The 25,241-nt window shown below is 43.0% G+C and overlaps 1 protein-coding gene across 1 annotated transcript in view; it reads right to left on the bottom strand.

Annotated features, from left to right (window-relative positions):
- The window catches only part of LOC115400335 (protocadherin-16-like), an 86,462-nt gene extending 69,231 nt beyond the window's left edge, over positions 1-17,231 (bottom strand). Inside the window, exon 1 of the mRNA XM_030108140.1 lies at positions 15,415-17,231. Within this exon, the coding sequence (XP_029964000.1) occupies positions 15,415-17,214 (1,800 nt within the window). The 5' untranslated portion in view covers positions 17,215-17,231. The remainder of the gene's footprint in view (positions 1-15,414) is intronic.
- Between the last annotated feature and the right edge of the window lie 8,010 nt (positions 17,232-25,241).

The following is a 25,241-nucleotide window of genomic DNA, read 5'->3' as shown; positions in this document are numbered from 1 at the left end:
AGTTTGGTTGTGTGTAAGGTTTCCGTTTACAGGGCAACTGAACTTAGAGCCACTGAAAACACAACTTTTTGAAAATGGCTTCCATGGTGGAACTTCTTTGAAATGCTCCGACAACAACTTTTTGAAAACGCTCAAGCTCTGACCACATGTAGGCAGCTGAAACGCCGAACACAGTGAGGAGTTCTGCAGCAAATACATGAGTAGGTAGCCAATAACACCCCCCCCCCCCCCCCCCCCCCCCCCCCCAAGTCCATATTCACCTGGGAATTGGGAGTTATGTAGTGCAGAGTAACTATTTTCATGTAAACACGAAACATTTCTGTGGTGAAACGGCAAAACGATGCGTTTTCACCAGAAACAAGGTCCAAGCGTAAGACTATCTCCTACGTGATTAAAGCAGGAGAACAAACATCAGCTGCCATAGGTGTAGGATAAGCGTGTTTCTGAAGGGAAGTGTTTTTCAGATTGATAGCTCCTCCACTTTGAATCTAATCATGCTGGCACTTCATTAGGGTGCCCCTGATCTTTTGCCAGGACCCAGGAGAGCTGGGAGGAACCGGGTAAAGGAAACTCCCTGTCGTGAGACAAAAAGCAGGGACAAAGACGTCTGAGCCAGAGACGGGCTTCTGGAGAGAGAGAGTGGGCCCTTGTTGAACTCTTCCATCCCCCATGTGTGTCCTTCATGACAGATGCAGAGGCCCAGCCACTGACAACATGTGAGAGTTGGGGGGGGGGGGGGGGGGGGGCAACTTATTGAATAAACATATTCAGTCCTCTGCTACCTCCATGATTTTCCCTCCGAAATGAAATCCTCCGCTGATATACAATATAGATTCATCTGATAGCTCCGTTTATACAGTGTGTTTATACACCAGGATAAATGTACCTTCTCCAGCCAAAGGTTGTTTCTCTCTCCAAACAAACACCCTCGAACCCTGGCTACATGTTCCCCAGACCTCGAGGAAGTGTTGATAATGTCGTGCGATAGCTGAGACAGCGAGACAGCCCAAAAAGAAACAAGTGATGAACTCTGGGTAAAAAAAAAAAAAAAAAAAGGACAGCTTCACTCTAAACAGGCCACTACCTTGAACATACAAGAAGTCAAAGAGTTGTGTTTGCACAAGCCGAGGACCTGCTGAGCTTTTGAGGTTTCATGAGTTCACCTCTTCGCTATTAATTTAGGGACTGTCCTAGCGCCTAAATACTCCACCGCAATTACGCTGAAAAAAAAAACCAGCCACTTTGGGGTAATGATTCGCCCATGAAATCGATGGGGTTCCTTGTTTACGCCACTCTCCACTCTCCCTTGTTTCCCGATATCGCCATGGCAACAAACCACCACTTCAGCTTCTTATACACGCCACTTTTGCACGCACCCCGCATGAGGTAAATCGCCTCCTTTTCCCTCCCAGCATCTGCTTTCTCTCTGACTCGTATTTCTTCCGCATCCGCTGTTTGCTTCAATCGTTTGCACTTTCTCCGGTTAGTACTGTTTTCTGCTCATTTTGCCTTCATCCATTTAGCCAAAATTCAATCTTGACGCATATTTCATCTCAACTTATCACTAGAGATACCTCAATTAAAATTGGAAAGGAGCTTTGACAATAATTTCATCTTTATCCATTTATCCAATTTTAGGTCATATCTGTGGATTCTCAGTAAACTGTCAGGCAATTTAAAAGCTTCAAATGACAGATAATTAACGACAAATAGAATTATAAACTCCTCCTGCCATGAAAAGAAGTCTTTTCTTTAAAACATTCTCTGTCTGATGTCCCGCAGAGTGTGTCAGAGCTTGGCCCGGTCCCACAAGAGAAGCAGTGCCCCCCCCCCCCCCCCCCCCCCCCCCCCCCCCAAGCTCCTTAGCAAAAACATTCACCGTACTTCTATGTGTACGTCTGTCAGTGTGATGAATAAAGAGCGGAAGCGGGGCACAGGGTGACTTCACACTTAAGCAGCCTGTTTACAAGTCATTTACAGACCTGGGGGGGGGGGAAGAGGCTCAGAGGAGTTCCCCTGTCTGGAATACACCAGCGAATACACCAGCAGAAAAAAAACTCACTGCAGTTATTGCTTGAACAAGAACATCATGAGCAAAATATTTCCATGCACAACATTTTATATTCTGGAGGATGATATTTCAAAGATGACAACATGGTAATGAGAGAGTAGATGCCGCAAAGCCTATTAGATGGAGGAATTAGTATGCTTGAGGTAAAGAAAAAAAAAAAAACATGGAAGGAAAGGTCCATAAATAAGAAATGCTGCAGGAACAGTGATGATGGGAACGGTGACAGGGGAAGAGCACAGACTGAAACTGGCTAAGATTTAAAGCCGGAGAAGACGTCTGATCATTCTCTCATTTTCCCATGCACAGTCACGACCTACTAGGCATTTGATTTCTCACAGAAATGTCACTGCCAAAGTATTGTGACAGCGTGTTAAACTTCCAAAACTTCTTTTACACAGAGTGGCGTAATTGCAATGCTTTATGTTTGCACATGGGTTTAGTCTAAGTGTTTAAAGTCAGATTTGCTTTCAGTCGCAGTGATGAGGGATGTTCCAAACGCAGCAGAATGAACCTCTGTAAAGGATACTGGATCCTCGCAGTGCTGAGGGTTAGTCTTCAGGGATGTACTGTATCATAATGTACATTAAAAATCCTGGCTCCACTCGAGTAGCTTCTGCATTAAATCATGAGCGTGAAACGAGCGATTCTAACAAACGGCTGTTGCCTATTCCGCGGCTCAATGAGGAAGAAACTTGCACTTTGTTAACTATGGGGACGACATTCTTTGGATATAACCCAGAAAACTTTTTCAGATGCCATCTGTAAGCCTGAGCAGGCTGAAAACAGATAAAATGCTTGCAGGGTTTATCAGGGTGCAATTTGCTGGGATGGATGGGAAGGGAGAGACCCTCACTTCTGGTCCATGCATCTTCCTTTCTGCTGAATTGTTAGATAAAATGTATCTAGCCGGCGTGTTAAAGCTACTTCACCAGCAGCCCGGACCGAAATTCCTCAAATAAATGTAGAGCTGTCGCCTCTCGTGCATTGAAAGTCATTGTAACTGTAAAAAATTGAGTGATTAGCTTGAACTCGCAGCGACGGCGGCCATCGGCTTTCACTTTGAAGGTAGAAGCTGTAGCAAGTCTCTGCAACTTACGATCCCAAAGCATTCATTTCACAATGTATTTGGTCTGCTTTCGATCACTGAATTTTGCTCTATTATGTTTTTCTTGTTGCAGAGCTTTGGGTTCTAATCAGTCCGCTCTCTCACTCTCTCTGGATTTCCGGTTAAGTTTCCATTTTCTCTCTGCATGTTTTTTCATTGTAGTCTGGCTTTATCTCACCGTCGAGACAAGGCAAAACTGTTAATTGCTGAATTGTAGTCAGTAGACCATGTTTTTCACTTTTGCACTGGCTTTAGCTCCCTTCAACGCTTTCTGGGAAAAACCGAGTATAAAAGACAGTTGGATAAAACAACACTCCTCCCTTGAGTTCCCTTTCAGAGAAATCTATTCAGTGACCAGCAGGAGAAGTGCGGCCATGAAATAAAGCACTTAGTTCAAGCTCAATCTTGGCATAAGTTTGTTAAGCTCCAGTATGCCGTGACTTCACGTATTAGGAGTAAATTGCCACATTAATCACATTCTGCGCTGTCTGGGCTAATCAGAGCCTGCGAGCAACATGTTTCTGACGGCAAAAATTGGCAGCAGGTGATGCTTTAACTTCACTCCAGGCATCAAACCAAAGATCTGCACAGGTTAGCAAACCAAGATCATTCCCATCTGCCCACCCCCGCGCTGGGGCCAGAGAGATTACACGTGTGTGTTGCTGCCACACTAAAGGGAAGTCGTACTGAAGCCGCTGTAGGTTCATTACAAAAAACATTTTGAAGTCATCCTGTTGTTATCAGCGCATCGCTGGTGATGGAAAAACTCACAGTGTAGTGAGGAAGACTTCAGTGTAACAGATGGTCAAAGAAGAGCCTCTATACTCAGTGGAACATGACAGCAATGTCAGGCTGGGATTTGAAGCTTTTCAACTTTCAGCAGGGGTCTGATGAAATATATGTTGTATAATTTCCAGGGATTCTTTATATAGACATCGCCAGGTTTGACTAGACACGGCGTCCCAAACCAGATGTCTGCATACCTTCTACCATGATGCATCGTCTTGCTGAAATCATCGACATATTATTTCTCCATTATTTCGCCTGCTCTGTATTGCTGACTGTCTCCTTGTGTGCAGCGATTTCAATCTTCACTCCACTGCTGCAAACAATATATACTTTTTTTTTCTGGGAATTCAACCACGAGGTATTTTTTTCATATGTCTTCTGAATGAGGCCTTCTTTGCAGTGTCCTTGGGTCATTTAGTTAAACACAAAAAGCATACTATCAAGACTTTTCACTTCACTTGCAAAGGTGCTGCAACTCAGTGTGGTTGTGCAACAATTGAATGTGACTGGCAGCATGTCAGTAGTCAGCCTCTGCACAAGTGAGAGGGGTGGTGCAGAGCAATGATGTGCATGATTGTGGTTTAGCCTTGGACTGCCAAATTAATACCAGATTCATCACTTTCTTTGCTCCTGAGTCTTCTATTGTTGATGGTTTTGGATCTCAGAAGCTGCATTTATGACAGATGCAGGGATGAACCCAGGACACTGAGCAGAGTATCTCTGCCACAAAAACAATATCTAAACACACACACGCACGCACACACAATCATCTCTGACTTTTTGCTCGTCTGCTCTGATACCACATCACACATCTTGAGTCTTGCATACCAGCCCTGCCTAATTACAGCAGAGAGTCCCACTGCTCCTGACTCCTCCATCCAGACTCCTCACAGCACCAGGCTGCACACAACAATCTAAACAACCAGTTGGCCTTCAAAGACACTGGCTACAAGAGAAGCGTCACACCACTTCCCACATAAATTTTGCAGCACTCGACCAAATTAGCTTTATTGATGAGTTACACAACCCTGCAGTAATTAGTTCCCTCTATAAATGTTGAATTCACCTCCTAGCATTCGAAGGAAGTCAATACCAAGCCAAGCAGTTGTCTTCTTATTGCAGCTAATCTGCAGGGGAATGCATTATCAAAGAATAGAAATGGCACAACAGATGCCCTCCCTTCAAAGCACGAGGGACTTTTTTTGGTAGACGTGGTGAAGTCTTGAAGATATGCAAACAGCAGTGTGAGGGTGGACCACCGTGGAGCATCAGTACACCCAGACTGGGAGGCTGGTCGAAGCGGGACTGGGTGCCTTTCTGTCTGAAGCCAAGACAGACAACGCTGGCAAACCGCAATACAAAAGTGGAGCGTCTCTCCCTCCCTACAAACCTCCCTTCTCTGTGCGGCTTGCCTTTTTTTTTCTTTCTCTCTCATGTCATGCTGTGTCTTACAAAGCTGGAAAAAGTACTTAGTCAGGAAAATTGGCCTGGAACAAGAAAAACGATATTAAATTTTCTCTTTCGATTCTATTCTTGAAGTCAAAATCGCAGCACTTTTTACTGGTGAAACTGCTGCACAGCTTGGATGTGACAAGAGGAACTGTGGGTAAAAATAGTCAAAATATTTACTTGGATCTGTTAAGAAAAAGGATATGTAAAGACAAGACTAGAAAGTTTTGAGGTTAAGTGTTCAGTGCTGAGCAGTAATTGGTCTTTCACACAGAAGCTGATAACTCTCATAACATCATTAGTGTTAACAAGCATCTGCACAACGTCCTCTTCAAACAGTGTCAGTGTCGGTCCCGCATTGTCTCGACCTCACACGGAGACAGCTTGGAATTTTACTCAACGTTGAGCCACCTCATTATTGAGCTCTTACTTCCGCTATAAGCTACCGCTCGCATGGGAAACGAGAGCGTTGGCAAATCTAAGTGATTAGCCTTCTTCACATTTCCTAATAGGACTTGGTTGTAAATCAAAAGTTATCCGACTGCGAGCAGACGCACGCCCCGAGACTGCATGCGCCACTTACTCTACGAGCTGGTTCGGCCCAACAACATTTTTTCTCAATCATTTTTTTTTTTTTTTTTTTTTTCCCAACTGGCAGTCGGTGCCGCGGAAAGGCTGGAGTGAACAGGGGGTGCTGAGGTTTCTGGCAGACAAACACCAAGCATTCTTTGTAACAGTCAAGTTCTGGATCTGGAGACATTTGCTCAGTGGTTAAGATATTTTCGGTCTGTGTATTTATGTATGCATGCTGTTCCAGGAAGGGGCACTTTTGTCATAAATGTAAAACTCCAACACGCTGGCATATAACTTGCGCCGTTCATCATCGTACTGAAAGCTGGTGTGTGTGCCACTGTCTGAGTGAGAATCTGTCTCCTGGTTACTGATTTCTGTTACCTGGCAAGCTGTCACTCAGCGTCTGCTTTCCAGTCTGGTGGCTTCTGATGGACAGCAGGGGACTCGACGGATGATTTAGCACAGATTTGGATTGGAACAAAATGAATATTATGAGCAGATGATGCTTCCTAATGCCCAGCTTGCTCAGTGGTGCCAACTGCATTGCACATGTGCTGGGAGACCACGGGCTGCGAGAACAGAAGGCCTGGCAGCCGCCATCACAGTCGGCCTCTAGGTCTCGCCTCCTTCCCCATTCATTTGTCTCAAAGGAGGAGGCAAAGTGAATAATTGTCTCTATTTACAAGGGTCAAGCAAAAGTGCTCCTCTTGTTCGTGAACACAACAGTGTGACAACGTGACTGGAGACACCTGCAGTCTGACTTCACTCCCTCAGCAATTTACACCTCATCTTTCTTGCATCGGAAAGCCAGAGAGATAAGCCTGTTAGTCTGGTCTGAATAAAATTCACAAGATTGTGTCACTCCGGGGAGTCCCTCCGAGCATCCCCGGCCAGGCAGATGTGCCGCTCTCACCTGCTCCGATCCACATGTCGCCGCTCCGCAGGGAAACAGGGGGAAGTGAAGAGGTGTAATTGGAGCACAGAGGGGACATGGCAGTGTGGGAAAAGGAAGCAGGAAGAGATAAAAAGTCTGGTCAAGCAGAAAAAGTAAAGATACACAAACAGAGACGAGACTGGAAGACGGGTGTCCCGCCCCTGGGTGTCGGGGGATCGATGTTAAAAGAGGGATCAACAGCTGGATCCGTACGCCGAGTCGCAGCTTTGTCACGGCTGCTCGAGGCTGGAGTGTCCCTCCGGAGACTTTCCAGTGTTTTCTTTCCGTCTCTTTCCTCACTCCTTCACACAGGCTTCACCTGCAGTTCAGGCTGAGGGACAGACTATCCTAATGAAATTTTGCGTCCCACCAGAGAGACATATAAATCCGTCTTCCTGCCTTGCCAGATGTGGCCAGGAAGCCCCTCCAGAGCACTTTTTGTTCCTCACAACTCCGTGCTCCACTTTGCTGAATCACAGCCCTGAAGTCCTGTCAACACTGCATGTTTCCACCACTCGCATAATGAACGGCAAACAAATACCAACATTCAGATGGCGCTGCATATTTTAATAGCAAACATCACAGGATGCGCCAAAAATGGCAAGAATCTTATACATTCCGAGAACAGAAAAATATTCCAAAGCGATCAGTAAGGTGATGTAAACAGAACTTGTTTGTCAAATATATCACACTTTGAAGCAAATATTCATGACATTACATTCTTGCAGTCACGATAAAATATTAAAGATCACTTGGCTGCTATTTTTTTTATGCATGAGGTTAATAAATTTTTGATTTCGGAAAGTTTTTTTGCATTATCTGATGACACTTTAAGAAAAAAAATCTCAAAATTCTTGTGAAAAACTTTCCTGTCTTGAAAATTGAAAATTTGTATAACTGATTGTTTATTTTATGCTGGTGAGTTAATCATATTAATTCATATAAAATATTGCAGTTACTGAAAACAGTAACTCTTGTGGTATTATTTTTATTTTCTTGCTAAGATGGGCCATTTAGTTGCATGCCATTGTATTAGAGCAGTGAAACATCTGAGCTCTCTTTTCCAGGTGAGTTAATCCAAATAAGTTAAGGAGAAGCTGCATCAGCTAGGAGGAGGAAGATACTCTATCTATTGGAATTGAACTAGCAACATGTAAATACAAATAAACTGAGTTTTGTTAATTCATCACACATGCCACAGATATCATCTAAGATTTTTCAAATGAAAATGGACAACTTTTGCAGCATTTTGGGTGTTCATTTTCACAACAACAGCTATCTGAGCCACTGAAATGCAACTATTTAAAAATGGCTCCTAAGTCCTGCAATTTCCATGGAGGTTAACATCATTTTCAAAACATTTCTGTGTAAATGTGAAACTTTTCTGAAATGAAATGGCAAAAAACGATGCATTTTCATTTAAAACTTTATAGAGTAAACGGCCCATGAGTCAGTTCCTCCTCCAGTAAGAAGGAGTTGAGACAGCAGTTTCAGACGATGCTAAAGCAGTGATCAGCAGAGGGGCTGCAAAAGTGAAGGAACCACTAAAACTATGGTGGATGTACCTGTATCACAAATTTCACAGAAGTAATTCCAGTCCCTATATGATCTGTTACTCTCAAAAAGATCCCCCAAGTTCAATTGGTAGTTGCATCTTCAGTCCATAAATTCAGGGTCCTTCGTCTGACCATTTGTGTTTTACGCTAACACAAGCATTTCCTCTCCGCTCCTGTATTCAGTCCAATAACATTAAAACATTTTACCACAGCGTTGTCCTCTTTTTGTGCTGATGGGAGAAGAGAGAAGCTGCAGATTTGCTGATGGACATCTGAGCACAATAAAATGTGCTCGGTTGTCTCAAGCGCAGCAACTTTGACCTGAACACCCACACTCCATCCAGATGTACATCAGTGTTTATGTTCGCTCCACTGGCCTTGCTAGGCCCAGGAGTAAGTGCTCGAGGAAGTATTACATTCATGAACACATTAAGTAGCACATCCAGTTTCCTGCAATTTTGCCATTGCCTGAAAATACTGTTACACCGCAGAGCCACAGTGAAGCTCGGTAGTTAGCAGGGGGAAAAAGAAACAGGAGAAAGACCAAAAACAGAGTTCGGTTGCCTCAAGCTAAACCAGCCTCACAGGGAGACAGGCCGGCCTGGTATTAAAAGAGACAAGTGAACATTTCATTTGACACAAACCATCCCCAGAAAAATGCCGGGTGAAAATTGATTACATGGTTTGTGTACCAAAATAACTTTCTGAATCTGACCATGTCCCTTCATCTCCACAGTTAGTCTTGCTTATTTTGAAAATGCTGAAGTCAAATTTGAAAACTGTGTAAAGTTTTGCTTGAAAAAGCCGCATCATTTGTTCGTGCAATGAGCGACAAAGCAGCAATATGTCCGTCTCAGTTGGAAAACCTGGCAGTTTCAGAGGATTTCAAGTTTTTTTCCCTAAACTTTAAAGGGATACTTCAACATTTTGGCAAATTGGCCCATTTAGCGCAATTCCTTAGTCATTTCGAACAGCATACTTACTTTTTTTGTGAGGGCGAGCTGTTGTTTATTCAGAGGCGAGTCGGGGAAGGTTTTCGGGACGGACACAATGGAAGTGGATGGTATTTAAATTCCCCCTCGTCAAACTCATCAAATACACAATCCAACAACCCCAAAACACTTTGGTGGACACGTTATAATCCGCACATTCACTACGCTGTGAAATATTAATGCAAAATTACCAGATTGAGTTGTTTATGCGAAGATTTTTAAGACGGAATTACTTACTAAACATGGCGTCTGGGCGTAGTGATTTCAAAAGAAAAAGTAGTTCCCAGTATTTGCGTCAGTGTCGTAACGCTACAATATTATTTGTTGGTGTTCCACAGCGTAGTGAATGTGCGGATTTTAACGTGTCCACCAAAGTGTTTTGGGGTTGTTGGATTGTGTATTTGATGAGTTTGACGAGGGGGAACAAAAATACCATTCACTTCCATTGTGTCCGTCCCGAAAACCTTCCCCGACTCGCCTCTGAATAAACAACAGCTCGCCCTCACAAAAAAGTAAGTATGCTGTTCGAAATGACTAAGGAATTGCGCTAAATGGGCCAATTTGCCAAACTGTTGAAGTATCGCTTTAAAGCTAGGGGCAGCGATCTTGGAAAACTAGCATGTATTCGAATGTAGCATCTCCCCAAGGCCCCGCCCAGCTCCCACCCCATTGGAGGAGCTCCCGCTGTTACGGGGGGAACACACTGGACGCGGAAGCGCTGCGCACGGAGTTTCTGATCGCCTCTCATGTTAACCTATCTGACTGCCCGCACACAACGCGTATGGCAGGCCATTAGAGACAATAATCGTCATTCACTTACTCGTCAGTAAAGAGAAAAACGCCACAAAAAACGGCCGCGCGCGCCCGCTCTGCTTCTTTCTATTTTTCATGCGAGGGGGGGGGGGAAGCATCTGATTGGTTTCTTAAGAGCGGTTCGCGCCTTACGATTGGTCGGAGTTTTTACTGTCCTTTGGCCGCTACAGTTGTCAGATTTTTTTCGCACCTTTTTCCGTACATATAATGTATTGACTACTCCCAGGGGGCAAGGAGCATTTCAGTCAGTATGACAAAAAGTGCTTTTGGAATACATAGCCTACCCTAGGCTTTAAAGTCTAAAGGCAATCAGGCAGTCGTTCAGGAAATAAAGCGCTTTACTACAGCAACTGCTCTACAATCACTTGACTTTTGATTTATGCATACACACACATAGATAATAATTCCTTTATATTGTTGAAATTGAGCTAAAAATAAACATGAAGTGCCAAAATAACACTATTTTAATCAAGAAACAGAAATGCGTATGATTAAATAATCATAAAATTCAAATGACACACCAAAATCAACTTAACATTCATGATAAATTTCAAAAGCTTCACCTTGTATTTTTCCAACTTTTAATTTTTTTCCCCAGGCTATATTGGTTTCACTTTTATTTTAAAAGGTAGGTCAATTTAGAACTAGCTCTCATTATTAAAAGAAAGGTTGTATTTACAGTGTTTATAATGGTATATATGAAGAAACTAATTGATGAAAGCAGTTTCAATGGTCCTTCATGATTGGTTGTATGGTATTTGTGGTATAAATGTAGAAAATCTGAAGATCTGTTGTGTATAATTCCTGTCATATGCAGTAGAAAACTCAAATGAGGAGCAAACAAAGGAGGTGCAGGTTTTGGGTATGACCAGAGTGATGAATCTACTAAAATGTGAACTGACATTGGTCTTGTTACAGTAATACTAAGAATGGACTGAAGATATGAAAGAGTGTTTTAAATTTAAATTTGTCCTAGGCTTTACTTCTTATTGTCTCATGCTAGCTGTTGCCAAAGCTGTCCGTCCCTGGGAGAGGGATCCCTCCATACTGTGGTTCTCCCCAAGATTTCTTCTTTTCCCACTGGGTTTTTGGAGTTTTTTCTTGCCGGATGTGAGGGTCGAAGGCGGTGGTTGCTTCGTTCTGTCTCGTTACTGTAAATATTGACATATTACCATTATGCTTATTCACTGTTTTTACTTTTACCGACCAATGTAACATCTTGAAGCCCTCTGAGGCAACTGTTGTTGTGATACTGGGCTATACAAAAATAAATTGATTGATTGATTGATTGAATTAAATTAATCCAGCGAGTTTGTCCAGTTTATCAGAGAACATAGGTAGCAGTGGGTGCAGAATGATGCTCTGGTAGTATGGTAAATAACATCCAGCTTTTATGAGCAGTACATTTATGAGGGTTTCAAATGTGAGTCTACTACCCATAGCTTTCAACTTACTCAATCTAAAAGTCATCTATGGAGGAACTTCTGAGGGTACACTCTACATGTGGCATTTTTTGGGTGTGAAAATCATATATTCAATTTTATTTGTGTATGAAACTAAATGGAGGCTAGAAAAAACAATTTGGACGATATTGAAGCTGGCCTGTAATGAAGACAGTATAGTTAACAGGGAGGAAATTCATTTATAAATAATGGTGTCATCAGTATATAAATGCACATGAGAATCACCTCATGAAGAGGAAAGGTAGACTTTAAAAACCAATGCAGCTTTATCAAAGCCAAGAGAGAAAGCAACTTCTGCAATGAAACAGTGGCTGCCTGAATCCTGGCTGCATGAGGCATTATTAACATTTCTAGATCAGAAGAATCCAACTTTTTTTTTTTCATATATCCACAAACAGACTGGAGGACATTGGGATCAGTGTTATTAGCACCTGCCCAACACTTCCCCGTAGGTGGTTGCCGTTGTACAAAAAAGACTGTGGGAACTGAGAGAGTCTAGTGTGAAAGAAACACATTCATTCAATCATTCATACTTTCTCTCCGGAGCAATTACAAGTATTCTTTTTTCCCCCGGGACTGGTTGCTTTTATGTTGGCAGGAAGGGAGAAGTGATTCAGAGTGCCACTTCTCTGAGGTGCCTCTTTCAACTAGTCTGCCTTTAAAGAATTCAGTGTGAAATAATGAATACTTTAAAGTGTTGCTGTATGTTACATTGCTGAGAAACACTTTGCATGTGTAGATATCTGAAGTGAAACTTAGCAGACTCATAAAAGTGCTGCAGACGAGAAATTACAGTCACGGCGTAACAATCCAACGCGGTGTCACCAGTGTTTTTTCAATCTGAGTGATGTTAAGCAAAAAAATTTTTTGGAGCCGTCACCGAGTCAGGAAACACTTTTGGAACTGATAGATGTGAAAGTTTAGGTTACAGCCTGTGAAAAGAGAAATGGCTAAAATGTTTGCTTCTTCAAAATCTGCAATCAGTGTTTGTCTCACGTTGCTGAGGGCGGCTGCAGCGACAACAAACAGTCCATTCTGCCATGAACAAGGGAGAGGAGGGTTTAAAAATTAGGTCTGGCCTATCCTCACACCTAACTAATGAGAAACGAAGTGAGATCAGATAAGGATTTGGATCGAGCCAGACCAACGGTCAGAAAAGGAAGCCCCCCTGCCTGTGTCACCTCCGCCACTCATGCAAGCACTTGTCAGGGTTCATTTCCCCCTCAGCTGCCTGGAGACCCCCTCTCGCCTTTCTGCTGGAGCCAGAACAACCCCCCAAAAACAGACAGAGGGACAATTCTTAGCAGAGACCCTCCAAATTACCCCAAAAACCGCAATGATATGAGGTGTAAATTATTCCCCAGTGCAGAATTCTGACAAAACCGACTGAAAAGCTTCATTACTTCATAAGTAAAATAACACATATGGGGACGAATGTCAAACCCTCAGCGCCAAGAAAACCAAGCTTTCCTTTACTGAATTTGGATATTTTAAAGCTGGCTCATGTGCCTCATTATCTTTAACAGCATCTTGTTTTACTCCTCTTACTCCATGACTGGAATCTAACGTCCTTATGCTTCACAGAGCTAATGAAGTGACCTTTAGGTAATTACCCTCCCATTATCCAAATAGGACTTTACACATTTGTAATAAAATGTAAACCAATGTAATGCAATGTAATAGTTCCTCTTGAGTGGCTGCAGGCATGCAAGCATGTAAAACTGAGATTTGAAAGAAGGGAAAGTGAACTTCACTGCCTAATAAATGGATGCATGAAAGGATGCATGCAAAGGAGGCTACAGGCGTTACTTTGCCCCTCCCCCAAAACATAAATGAAACGAGTAAAACTATGCACAGATGGATAAAGCAATAACAGGGAATGGATTTAGTAATGTCTCATGAAATACATTCCACAATGCAGCTGAAGGTTTTAAAACATTTTTTTTTTTTTTATGTTGCATTTGATTTTTCCCTCTCAAGGTTGACCTATTTTCTTTGCAGCGGATCTCACATATTGAAATACAAGATGATTACTGTTAATAGGCTTCAATTCTTATTTTTAGATACTTTTTTCTCCCACGCATCTAATTATGAAGTCATGTACTGTATAAACAAATTCATGTACAGTGGAAAATGGCTAAATGGCATAAAGGCAGAAGTGAAGTGCTGAGACTTAATCGAATGAACTGCTGTACTACTGACCTGCAGAGGAAAGAAAAATCAATGCAGCCTCAAAAAACTTTTAAATAACGATCACAATAAGCACATTGTAGTGGACTTTTGGACAGCTTATTGTGTGGATAAGGGGGAAATTTTGTCCATGAAAAGGAAAAACCAGCCTTCAGATGTCTTGCTGTGATGTTTGGATGTAGAGCTGGCCCCCTAAGTAAGAGCAGTCTGTTCTCACATGGCCCGCCAAACACATGTCTGTAGCATCCAGGCAGGCCCACGAGAGGCCCGCTTTGAAGAACTGCTTCACACTTGGACACTTTAAGTCTACTGATCAGGCATGTCATGCTCTAAGAGCTGTCTGAGAGCCGGTAGCAGGGTAGGGAAAAGTAGAGGAAAGGTAAAACTGCAAGTTTTAAAGAAAACACAATCTGGGTTTCACATACTTTCATCGAACATGAACTCAAACCCACACTGGAAACAGTGATCGCAGGACTTTACAGCTCTCCAAAACATACATTTTTTAATTATTCTTCGGCTAGCTTGCCAAATTCCATAATCAATTTTAGTGCATTCCCTCTTTGCGCATATGCTTGTGGTCATTGTGATTTATAATGAGAGGAGCTCCTTCAAGACGTCCCGATAGCTTCTATTCTCCACTCGAGGCCAGGTGTCACGGTGGGGCCTCGCCTCCCTTCACCCCTCCTGCTCCCACAACCCAATCAGGGGGCCAAGATCTCATCTGCTGGGCCCTCCATCTGGAGTGCACTCTATTTCCAAAACCTTTATCCAAAGCAATACTACTGCACTTACAAAAGATAGGTTTTCAATGAACCACTGTACGAGAACCACAGTTTTAGCGATGTGGAAAATGTCTCAAATGTCAAAACACCTGATGAGCTTCTTTTTCTTGCTGTCTTTAGATGGCTGAGACCAACTTGAGAACAAAATATTTTTCAAAGACACAAGACCGCAGTCACATCAGATCCTGTAATTTGTCTGAACTTTAATTCATCTTGTTGCCTATGGCCATTTTTTTCTCACGCTCAACGAGCCTAATTAAGGTGCCTTTTGAGAGTGAAGTGACATCTATTTCTTTGAATAAAGCCCCGAATTTGTCTCTGCCTGTGAATATGTGAAAACCCCTTTGTGCCGCAGCTGACAGAGGACTTTACACTGCCTCAGTTACCCTGGAAACCTTTTGAGAGGTGAAGAAGAGGACAGCCAAAGAGGAGATCGTCTTGGCCTAAAACCGCAGGTAAATCCTCAGAAAGGGCTTCCAACTTAAACAACGTTACCATAAAAAATAAGGGGGAAGAACAGAATCAACAAAATTCTCTTCTATTTATCTCATAAATTTCGATTTGTTATGCTTTCCACATTTGCCCCTAGGTTGAGTGCGGACTCTGTCATGAGCTGAGCGTTAAGTGTGGGAGTGTTGATAAAAATCAATCAATCTACCAACTTTTAATGAAATGAAACTTTGAGAAAATGTCCTACCTCCAGAATGCAGGTCCCCGGGGCTGTGTTCTCCTTTATTGACACGTTGTAGAGGTTTTTCTCAAACGCGGGTTCGTTGTCATTTACATCCTGAAGTACAATGTTTACCACCGCTGTGGAGGAAAGAGGTGGCTTCCCTCCATCTGTGGCCACCACAGTTATACTGGGATTAGGGTTTTTTTCATAATCCAGCTGGGAGAGAGTCGTGATGATGCCCGTAATAGAATCTATACTGAACCAGCTGTAGTAAGCACTCTGGTCTTGTAGGATGCTATAGCTGATGTCCCCATTGGGCCCCTGGTCTTTGTCTCGAGCTGTTACCTGTAGCACAAAGCTGCCAGGAAACACCACCTCAGGGATTACCTGTCTGTACACCAACTGGTCAAACAGAGGAGGGTTGTCGTTCTCGTCAGTCACTTGGATGACAAAGGAGGACTCGGCCCTGAGAGGAGGCGTGCCCGAGTCTGTCGCCATCACCCTCAGCTCGTAGTTGTCCCGCTCCTCCCGGTCAAGAATCTGATCCACACAGATGAGATAGATGATGCTATCCTTTGTGGTCAAGGCAAACTTTCCATCCCCTCCTTCCAGTGAAACGTTGACGTTGGCATACTCTCCATAATCTGGATCAGTGACTGAGATCCGGGCAACATACTGGCCTGGCTGTGCCCCCTCCGAGATTCTGGGAGATCCATCCTCACTGAGGAAGATGATGGTCATCGTGGGCTGGTTGTCGTTGTAGTCCCTGACGTGGATGGTGACGAACGCGTTGGTCACTTCGGGGTGGGTGGCGTTGTCTTGAGCTTGGACCACCAACTCGTGGACTCTCCTCATTTCAAAGTCTAGTGGTTTGTTGAGGGTGATGACTCCGGTGCGAGAATCTATGACGAAGTAACGATCCGGATCACTTTGCCGCCTGTTGATTTCATACAGCACCATCCCATTATCGCCCTCATCAGCATCTGTGGCAAACACCTGCAGAATATTACTCCCCGGTTGGAGGTTCTCAGATATAATAGCATGGTAGCGGCTCTGGTTGAAAACAGGAGCGTTGTCATTGATGTCTTGTACAGTAATATCTAGTATCATCTGATCAGTCCTTTTCGGGGAACCACCATCAAAGGCTTCCAAAGATAAGGTATATGTGGATCTTTTCTCTCTGTCTAGCATGGCGTTAACTACTAAATCCAGAAAGAGAACCTCACTGCTTCCTCTCCTGGTCTCCAAAGTGAACGCTTGGCCAACATTTCCATCCTTGATAAGGTAACCCTGTGTCGTCAGCTGCCCTTTATCACTATCAACAGCTGGCTCCAGAGGAAACCGAGTGCCGATAGCTGTCTGCTCGGGGATTTGAAACGTGACCTGTTTTCTGGGAAACTTCGGCGCATGATCATTTATGTCATTCACCTTAATCGTCACCTCAACAGTCACACCAGTCATGGTGACCGCAATGAAGTTGTATCGATCCCTCAATTCTCTGTCCAGGACTTTGGCTGTTTTTATTATGCCTGTACTTTCATCTATGTCCAAGTCGCTGCCCACTCCTGTGCCCTCGTGGTCTGAGATGAAGTACAAAGATGCCGTGACGCCTGGTGGAAGTCCTGCACTGATGTCACCAACAATTGTTCCTGCTGGTTGCTCTTCATCTAGCTGGAGCTCAAGAGTCCCCAGAGCCATTGGAGAATGGACAGAGAGAAGCTCCAGGATCACATACACTATTAGTACTACCCGTTTGCTCCACCGGCTTTCACACTGCAATGGCTCCATTACTGACTTCCCAAAACCCTTGGCAGCTGTCTTCATTATGGCCTCTCTGCTTTAAACCTGTGGACACACAAAGAGGAAAAGTTGAGCGATATCAAAACCCTACAGAAACACAGACTGTAGTATTTATGCAGCAAGTTTAAGAAGGATCTGCTTGAAAAATATTTCCTACATGTTTTCTTGGCTCTAATCCAAAACATGCCACATACAATAGATCCAGCACATAACGTTTTCCTACAGATCTAAATCCACCTAATAATTCAACACCTTGTTCCTCCCGCATACCAGAAAGTTCTCCTTTGCTGAAGAAACATAAAAACCACAGGCCACAGCATACCACCTCTGACAAGGAGTTGTTGGCTGCTGCTGTTCAGCCCTAATTAAAAAGGTGCAAGAATCCCCTTTACCAGCCTACACAGTGTGCTCAGTACACAGCAGTTTCCCTCTTACGGTCCTGCCATTAATATTTGCCACCACATTAAGATCACATGGAAAACTGAATTTTAAAGTTCTCCTCTATGAATCATTTCCCTGGGCAAACAGTTATATATCTGTTGAGAATTAAGAGTTTGAATAGTATATCAAAGTGGAAATATTCAAATATGGATATTTGAAAGCAGCAGGGGTATTCGATTTTTTTTCTTATTACTATCATTTAAACAATAGGCAAAGGCCCACAGCGAGGCAGAAGATCTGAAACTGAGCATGAGAGTCACTGAGGAGAAATGTGGAAATTGTTCAGTAAGAACTGCCACCATCTGCAGGATAATCCAAAACCACCAAGTGCTTGGCACACAAAAGATTATTGTGTCACTTTAATTAAATAAGAAGACTCCCTTCCAATTGTCTGTTGTTCTTTCTAAATGTGTGCAATTCATAACCACTTTCATTTGTTTGCAATTTTATTGAAATGGCTACAGAAAGTCTTGTTTCTTGTTTGAGAAGCCCCCTAGTGGTTTAACTGATAGCTGCAATTTCACAGGAAAGCTCCCGAAACATCTGTGTATCTGAGTGTAAGCATGTGAGTGAGTGTGTGCACGGTAAATGCCTCCCATGTGTCCCTGAGCGCAGTGTGGTGATCTGTCTTAGCCATGGTGGTAACAGTGTGTTTGAGTGACGGAGTAGTACGGCAGAACTGAAGGGCTCCATGCAGTCTACCTCTTTCCCTTTTTCTGGCTCTGCAGCATTGTAATTGAGGTCTGCTGGAACTCGGCCATACACACACAGGATTCCAGGGCTAATTTCAGTTTGCCATGAATCGGATCCTGCAACGCTGAAGATGCTAGCTTTGAAGTCATACATCGGTTTGAATTTACCTTAGTGTGAATAGCGAGAAACCTCGGAGCCCCACTTGTTTTGAAATATGATGTGAGAAACAGTGCAACAAGTTTTATGTGTTAGTAGCCTAAGAATATTTAACAGCTTTTAAGACTGAAAATGAGCTTGCAATTTGCCATATTTATTTGTAATTCATATTGCTTCTATTGCTTTCACAGAGACCGTAATAATTGCAAATGACAAGACCATAAAAGCTAAGCTCTGCAAATTCACCGTTACACACCATACTTTGGGTTGTTTTGTGAGTGCTGTTCTTGGCACAGAACGTAAGCACATCCATGACAGGCTGGAAATCCTGACAGCACTTGAACTTTAAAGCCTCAGTATTGATTTACTTTACTGCAACATTGGGGATGAACTTTTACAAAGATTTCTCTGAAGCAACAAAGGATAGCTTTCCAAGGCCAGAATCTTTGACCAAATGCCACAACTGAAATAATGCACTTTCTGGTTGAGCTGCGCTGGAGGACCTCTGCAGAGCAGTGCGGACTAATGGATACAGCAGACACAGCTGGGTAAGCTAATTGCACAATACCAGGTTGAGTAGGACATATGGTTTAAAAATACTCCATGTGAAGTCAGAGAAAAGTTTTGAAAAGCTGAGACGTCCACTGAAGATATATAACAAGCCCTGTCAAATACTGACGCAGGCCTCAGTCACTGGAAGTATGTTGGAAAGTTAGTAGCCACTTAGCAGCGAGGGTTTACTCATGCAGGAAAGCAAGACAGCACAGAAAAGCTGCTGTTGGTTAGAAGCTGAAGCAATTAGTAAGCAAATCCTATTGTGGTTTGGATTCAAACATTTAACTTGCATCATTGCTCGAGATCATGAAGAGTCTCTATTACTGTTAATGACTTTTATTAAAATATTGCAACTGCCTGAATATTAAACCTTTTCCATGTGTGCAACACACTGTGCGCACCTCATTGTTAGCAGGAACTATAGTGTCGACCCACTTTCTTTGAATCCTTTAAAATCAAGTCAACCGGCTAAATCCAAGGTTTGTAGGATTTACATACAGAATGAAACCTCTGTTTGAATCCAGTGAAGTTCATTCTTGAAGACTTTGCGAGCATGACGGATATCAGCACTGAAATCCCTGGCAGTGTGTAAGTGTGAGGAGATTAGTGTAGCACTTCTCCCTCTTCCATGTGGTTCGAGACCACGTTTGGCAAAACATTAGTTCTTAAGCTGAGAACGTATTTGCTTATTTATATTTGGCTTTTCAGTTTTTTGTGAAGTATTTTGTCTTTCTATCAAGCCCTTTTGGTTTGGCATGCCTGACAGCTGATGATATATTTAAACAAACCCTGCTGCCTCCCCCTTTGAGCCATAACATACATTAGACTGAAGACTACCAACCGTCTTTTTGAAAATTGTGTGAAAGCAACAGAATTTAAACTGTGGGTTTATCCCAGATCGCAGCGCCAAGTCATATCATTTCATCTCAGAATATCTTGGGAACAGACTCTTGTCGGTAATAATTGCCAAATACTTGTCAAAAGCTCGTATCTTAAACTACAATCATACACAATATTATGGATAATGTCTCAGGAATAAATGAGGTACTTTCCTGAGCCTAATATCTGATTTGCAAAGATACAGACCTGACCGAAATCGATCTTGTGTATCAAAACATTAAAACATAATCGCCAAATATAATTCCTCAGCTGCACTGCGTTAATTATCACAACCAAAACTATTTTCACCACCAACAGGCCAACAGGGACGACCATGGTGACAGAGTATGTAAAATGAGCTTCTAATTCCATGTCATGATTCCAGTTAACTCAAAGAAAACTTCTGTGGTTTCCAGAACATGCCAGCTTGCCTGAGGCTCAATGGAGCCATAATGGAAACCACAGACAGAGCTGCAGATTGACTGGACATGAGGATGACAGGCTTAGCACAAAGCAAACTAGAATGCTCTGAGTGTTTGCCAGACTTCGTGCCGCGTTTCTGTGCCCTGCATTAGTCTTTGAAACTTCAGTCCCTGGGCATGTAAGGAGGCCAGGAAAAGTCATCACAGGCCTCAGATGTATGCGCTCGTCGAGGCAATAACAAACATAGCATTGGGAAAGCACGCAGACTGCCCTTTTATTTTTCCTCCTCGCTTTGGTGGACCCTTCAGCTGAGAGGGGCCGTGACAACCAGGATCATACCTTTCCCACAGCAAGAGCAGCATGAGTCGGTTCAGCTGTTTGTTCAAGATGGTCTGAATGAAAAAACACACACCTAATATCTTTGAAGACGACACCGTCTGACATTGCACTGGCGGCACGAGCGGTTGCATCATTGAAAACACATGTGCGTCGAGTTACAGTAGCAGGGGTGCAACAACAGCAGCAGTGCTACAACTAAGGTAAAAGTTCACCCCGTGTGTGAAGAGTGGCATCCAGCCTCACTGCAGTGGGCAGCAAAGTGGGGGTTCGCACACGTTCGGGCACTGATGTCCATGATTTATTTCAAATGACAGATACCAGTCATAAATAATAAAAGGAACTCCAGAGGTGACAGCCATCTGGCATAAACCCTCCGAAGGCGACGCTTGAATGAGTCATTTTACTGATGACGACGCTGCCAATAGACGAGTAAAACCGCAGCCAGGGCGGGGTCAGCGTGACCCACCAGCTAGACACATATCTTCTGCTTTTTATTCCCCTTTTCCTGGAAGAGTTCAGAAAACTAGCTTCATCAAGAGCATGTGTACGCTACAAGAGACGAGTCTTGGTGACGGATTGCTTCATGCATTGTACCAAGGGTTTATGACATAATTCCTGGATTGGTTTTAAAGGTCCATATAATGCTCTTTGTTTGCTTCGAGTAGTTTTCGTGTGAAGGGAAGAAATTCCTTTAATTGTCATGATTGGGACATTTGGGACTTGCGGCAGTGGTGGCCTAGAGATCATAAAAGCAAGCTCAGAACTGAAAATTTGGTGGTTCAAATCCTACCGCCATCTGGACAGAACCATTCGAGTAAAGTTTTAAACCCCTAAATGTTCAGGTTGTGTTGATGAGGAGATAAAATTAAGCAAACTCAAGCGTGCCTATCACATGATCTGTTTAACCCAGTGGTCTGAGTGGGATGGACCAGTGAACTAGTGCCAAAATAATCTTTCAATTTAAACTTTCAAGTTTTTCTTTACTGTGGTGCAAAGTATACATGATGGAAATCTCTATAGTTTTACAAAACCAAGCAAATACTGCTAATAATTACAACACTCTCAACATATTTTAATAGAGATAGTTTGTCGATCTGATTTTTTCAAACTGAAGTGATTCTGTTCACTCGGACAGAGTCATGACAATGGAAAAAATGAGCTCTACAGCAGTGCGATGTCCATTGTTGAGCTACCTGCAGTCTCTTTGTGTGCACTGATTCAAATTGGGTCTAATTTTCCAATCTGTAGCTTTGAAAGCGCCCTGAATATTCCTGCCCAAAACCCTGCCATCAGGAACATTTGCATTGTGTGAGCCACATTCGTCTCACTGAGACAAGATTTCTGCAAATATTTTTGCTTATTTACTTTTTTTTTTAGCAACGGAATCTGTACAGCACTCTAACTGCATCAAATTAAATGCAATAACCAACAAACTGCAGAAATTCCAGGCGTTTATCTCAAACAACCTATGACAACCGAAGTTTATTGCACAGGTAAGAAATCCCTTTTTTTGCTTGTTTTTTGGGCAAACAGATTTTTTTCTTTTTACATCTGTCTTCGATATCACTTAATCAAACTGACAGTCACAGAGGACTGGTGCCGATCTCGGTGGACGATGGGTGAAGGCAGAGTACACAGGCTGTCCATCACAGGGAGACAATCATATGCACACACTCGTGCACACACACTCACACACACAAACACACACTTATAAGCATTAGAGTTCAGTTAAACTCATCAATTAGACTCATGAATGCATGTTTTTGGACTGTAGGAATAAACCCTAAGAAAATGCACAGGAAGAACATGCAAATCGCACAGAAAGGTACCAAGAAAGCCCTCCCAAAACATTTTACACATAAGAGTTTTTGTCCATGAACTCTTTTCTTTCATTTTAATCTTTTTTCTGAGTTTAGATTGCACAGCACCTCATCATTTTGCACTCTGACCTCACAATATCTCCAGTTTGTTCCTGGATTTGGAGCTTTTATGAGTTTTTTTTCTTCTTCTTCTTCTTTTCTGGGTTTGCATTCCACCCACAGTCTTACTGCATTTCAAGTTAAATTCCGACTTTGAAACTGCCTGTAGGTGTGAATGAGAGTTCGTGTTGGACTGTCTGTCTCTCTGCATTTTCCCCGTGTGATCTGGTGAACTGTTCGGAGTGCACCCTGCCTTCGCCCAGAGTCAGCTTTGATCAACTCATCTGTAGCCTAAATCAGATATAACAGCGTAAAAGATGAATGGATCAATAGATCCATATCATTAGTTCAACAGACAGAGTTGTTGCAGGAAAGAAATGCTATGATTATGCTAAAAAAATGTACAAAATAGGAGTGCATGGATGAAAGCAATGCAATCATCAATTCATATAGTTTACATTGAACAGTTTCTGTCCAAATCTGACAGCATCAACTTCAACATGAAACCACCCAAAAGCTGGGTGTCTGCTCCCTTCAAGTGATGTCTCGTGGAGAGAAGGGAAAAAAAAGGTGAAAGGAGGAGCCTCAGTGGCTGTGGAGTCTTGACTTTGAAAGAAAACCTCGCGTAATTACGCATTTGCATCATGGCAACCATCACTTTGAGGCGGTGAGGGACCCCAGTGGAGACCTAATTAATTCATTAATTGAGGGAAAGAAACACCTCTTCACGGTCAGTGAACACAAGTCCGCCTTCATGGCGACTGCGCCCACATGTGGGTGATCGTTTGGTGTGTGTTCAAGCGGAGTGAGAGGGAGGCAAAACGGCAGCAGCCGTCGGAGGATAAGACAATAACTCCATGGCCGAATTGAAGGGAATGTCACCGTCTCAGAGAGGGGATGGAGGGTTTAATAAGGTGAGACAAAGCGGGCAGTGAAACCTTTCTGGCTGCTCTTCAGAGTCGTGGAAGGTGACGCTTGGAGTGCCGTTACAAATACAAGGACGTTTCAGGCACAGTCCATTCCCTCAGAAGTTTTTTTATTCTAGCACTGGTTACATAAAATTTACACAAGTTAAACTTCAAACTAATCTGAACTTTTGAAGATATCTGAGGTGGACTGCGTGACCGTGCACCGCAGAGAAAAAGCGCATTTTGTGCGTAAAGCATGAAAGAAGCGAGATGAGAGAAAGTGATTCTCAAACTTCCATCAGTTTGAGTTTTGCATACTCACATTCATGCGTGTCCCCGTTGAGATGCTGGAAGTCGAGTTTTGAAGTCCTCCTCCTCAGTGATCCCTCATGAAGCCGGAGTTAAAGTTACATCCATGTCAGGACGAAGCGTGCGCGCTGTGCCAGGGACGGTGGAGCTCTGCGCCGCTCAGTTCCCACTTTTGTCAAATTGATTCACAGTAAGAATGCAAAAAAACTTGCGAAACTTTCCTCCGCTCCTCTTCTGGTTGATGTTATCAACTTATCGGCATCCACTGCCCGCCGGATCGCATGCACACACTCTCTTTCTCTCTCTCTCTCTTTCACACACGCACACACACACACACACACATATACACGCGCTCCTCTCTCTGTGTGCTGCTGCTGCGCGCTAAATGAAAGCAAACGATGTGGGGGCCGAGCGATGGTCGCCCGTCTCCAAAATCTAATTTATGCAACACGTGACTGAGTGCAACCTCCTGCTCGTCTCTGCTTCAGCGCTCCTGCTGCAGTGATCCCCACCAGGAGCCACACCGGCTGCAGAGGCGCACACACACACACACTCACTCACATACACACAGACAGGTTCCTGCTGCACTCTGGTGCCACCATCCTCTGTAAAAGTGTAAAGCAGCTACACAAGGTCTGAACTATAGTTTGCAAAAAAAAAAAAAAAAAGCATGAAAATTTGGAGTGGGAGTTGAGTTTCCCGCAGAGCCTTGACAAAAATATAATTCTGACTTTTTATTCAAATTGGAAATTTTAAAATGCCAACAGTCCAACACCATAGAGACATTTTATCTGCACTAAAATGAAATAAATTCCTCTGGTAAATTGATATGAACTCATTTAGAAATCTAATCAGCAAAATAATTAAACCAGGATTCACAATACAGACACTGGACATTTACAATTACATCTATGTAGCTTTTGATCTAGAGCAATCGATCAGTAGACAGATAGACAGATAGATAGATAGATAGATAGATAGATAGATAGATAGATATCTGTCTGTTGATTGGTGACACTAAATCACCCTTCACTGTGAATGTCAGTGTGTGTCACTGTCTGCTTCTGGCAATTAAAAATGCACTATATTTTAAGTGTTAATTTAAGTGATTTATTTGAACCATGTCAAACACACTATTTGTTTAAGTGACTCTCTATGTCGCCGCTACTTACTTAAAATAATTTCTACAACACTTCCACTGATCCACAAGCAGGGAAAAAAAGAGGAGCAAACAATTTTGAATAAGGGTGGAATTCCATCAAGGCATTAATATTTTATCCCTCCACATCCAGCTGCTTGGTGGTTCGTGCTCTCGCCTCATGGTGACAAAGGGTTCAGATACTGGCTTTTCTGTGTGGAGTTTGCATTTTTTCCCTGTGTGTGCATGGATTTCCTCAGGTTCTCCGGTTTCCTTCCATAGTCCTAAAAC

This window comes from Salarias fasciatus, chromosome 14 (assembly GCF_902148845.1).
Source record: "Salarias fasciatus chromosome 14, fSalaFa1.1, whole genome shotgun sequence".
In the NCBI taxonomy this organism is placed as follows: Eukaryota; Metazoa; Chordata; class Actinopteri; order Blenniiformes; family Blenniidae; genus Salarias; species Salarias fasciatus.
This window is presented reverse-complemented; position numbering and strand designations above follow the sequence as displayed.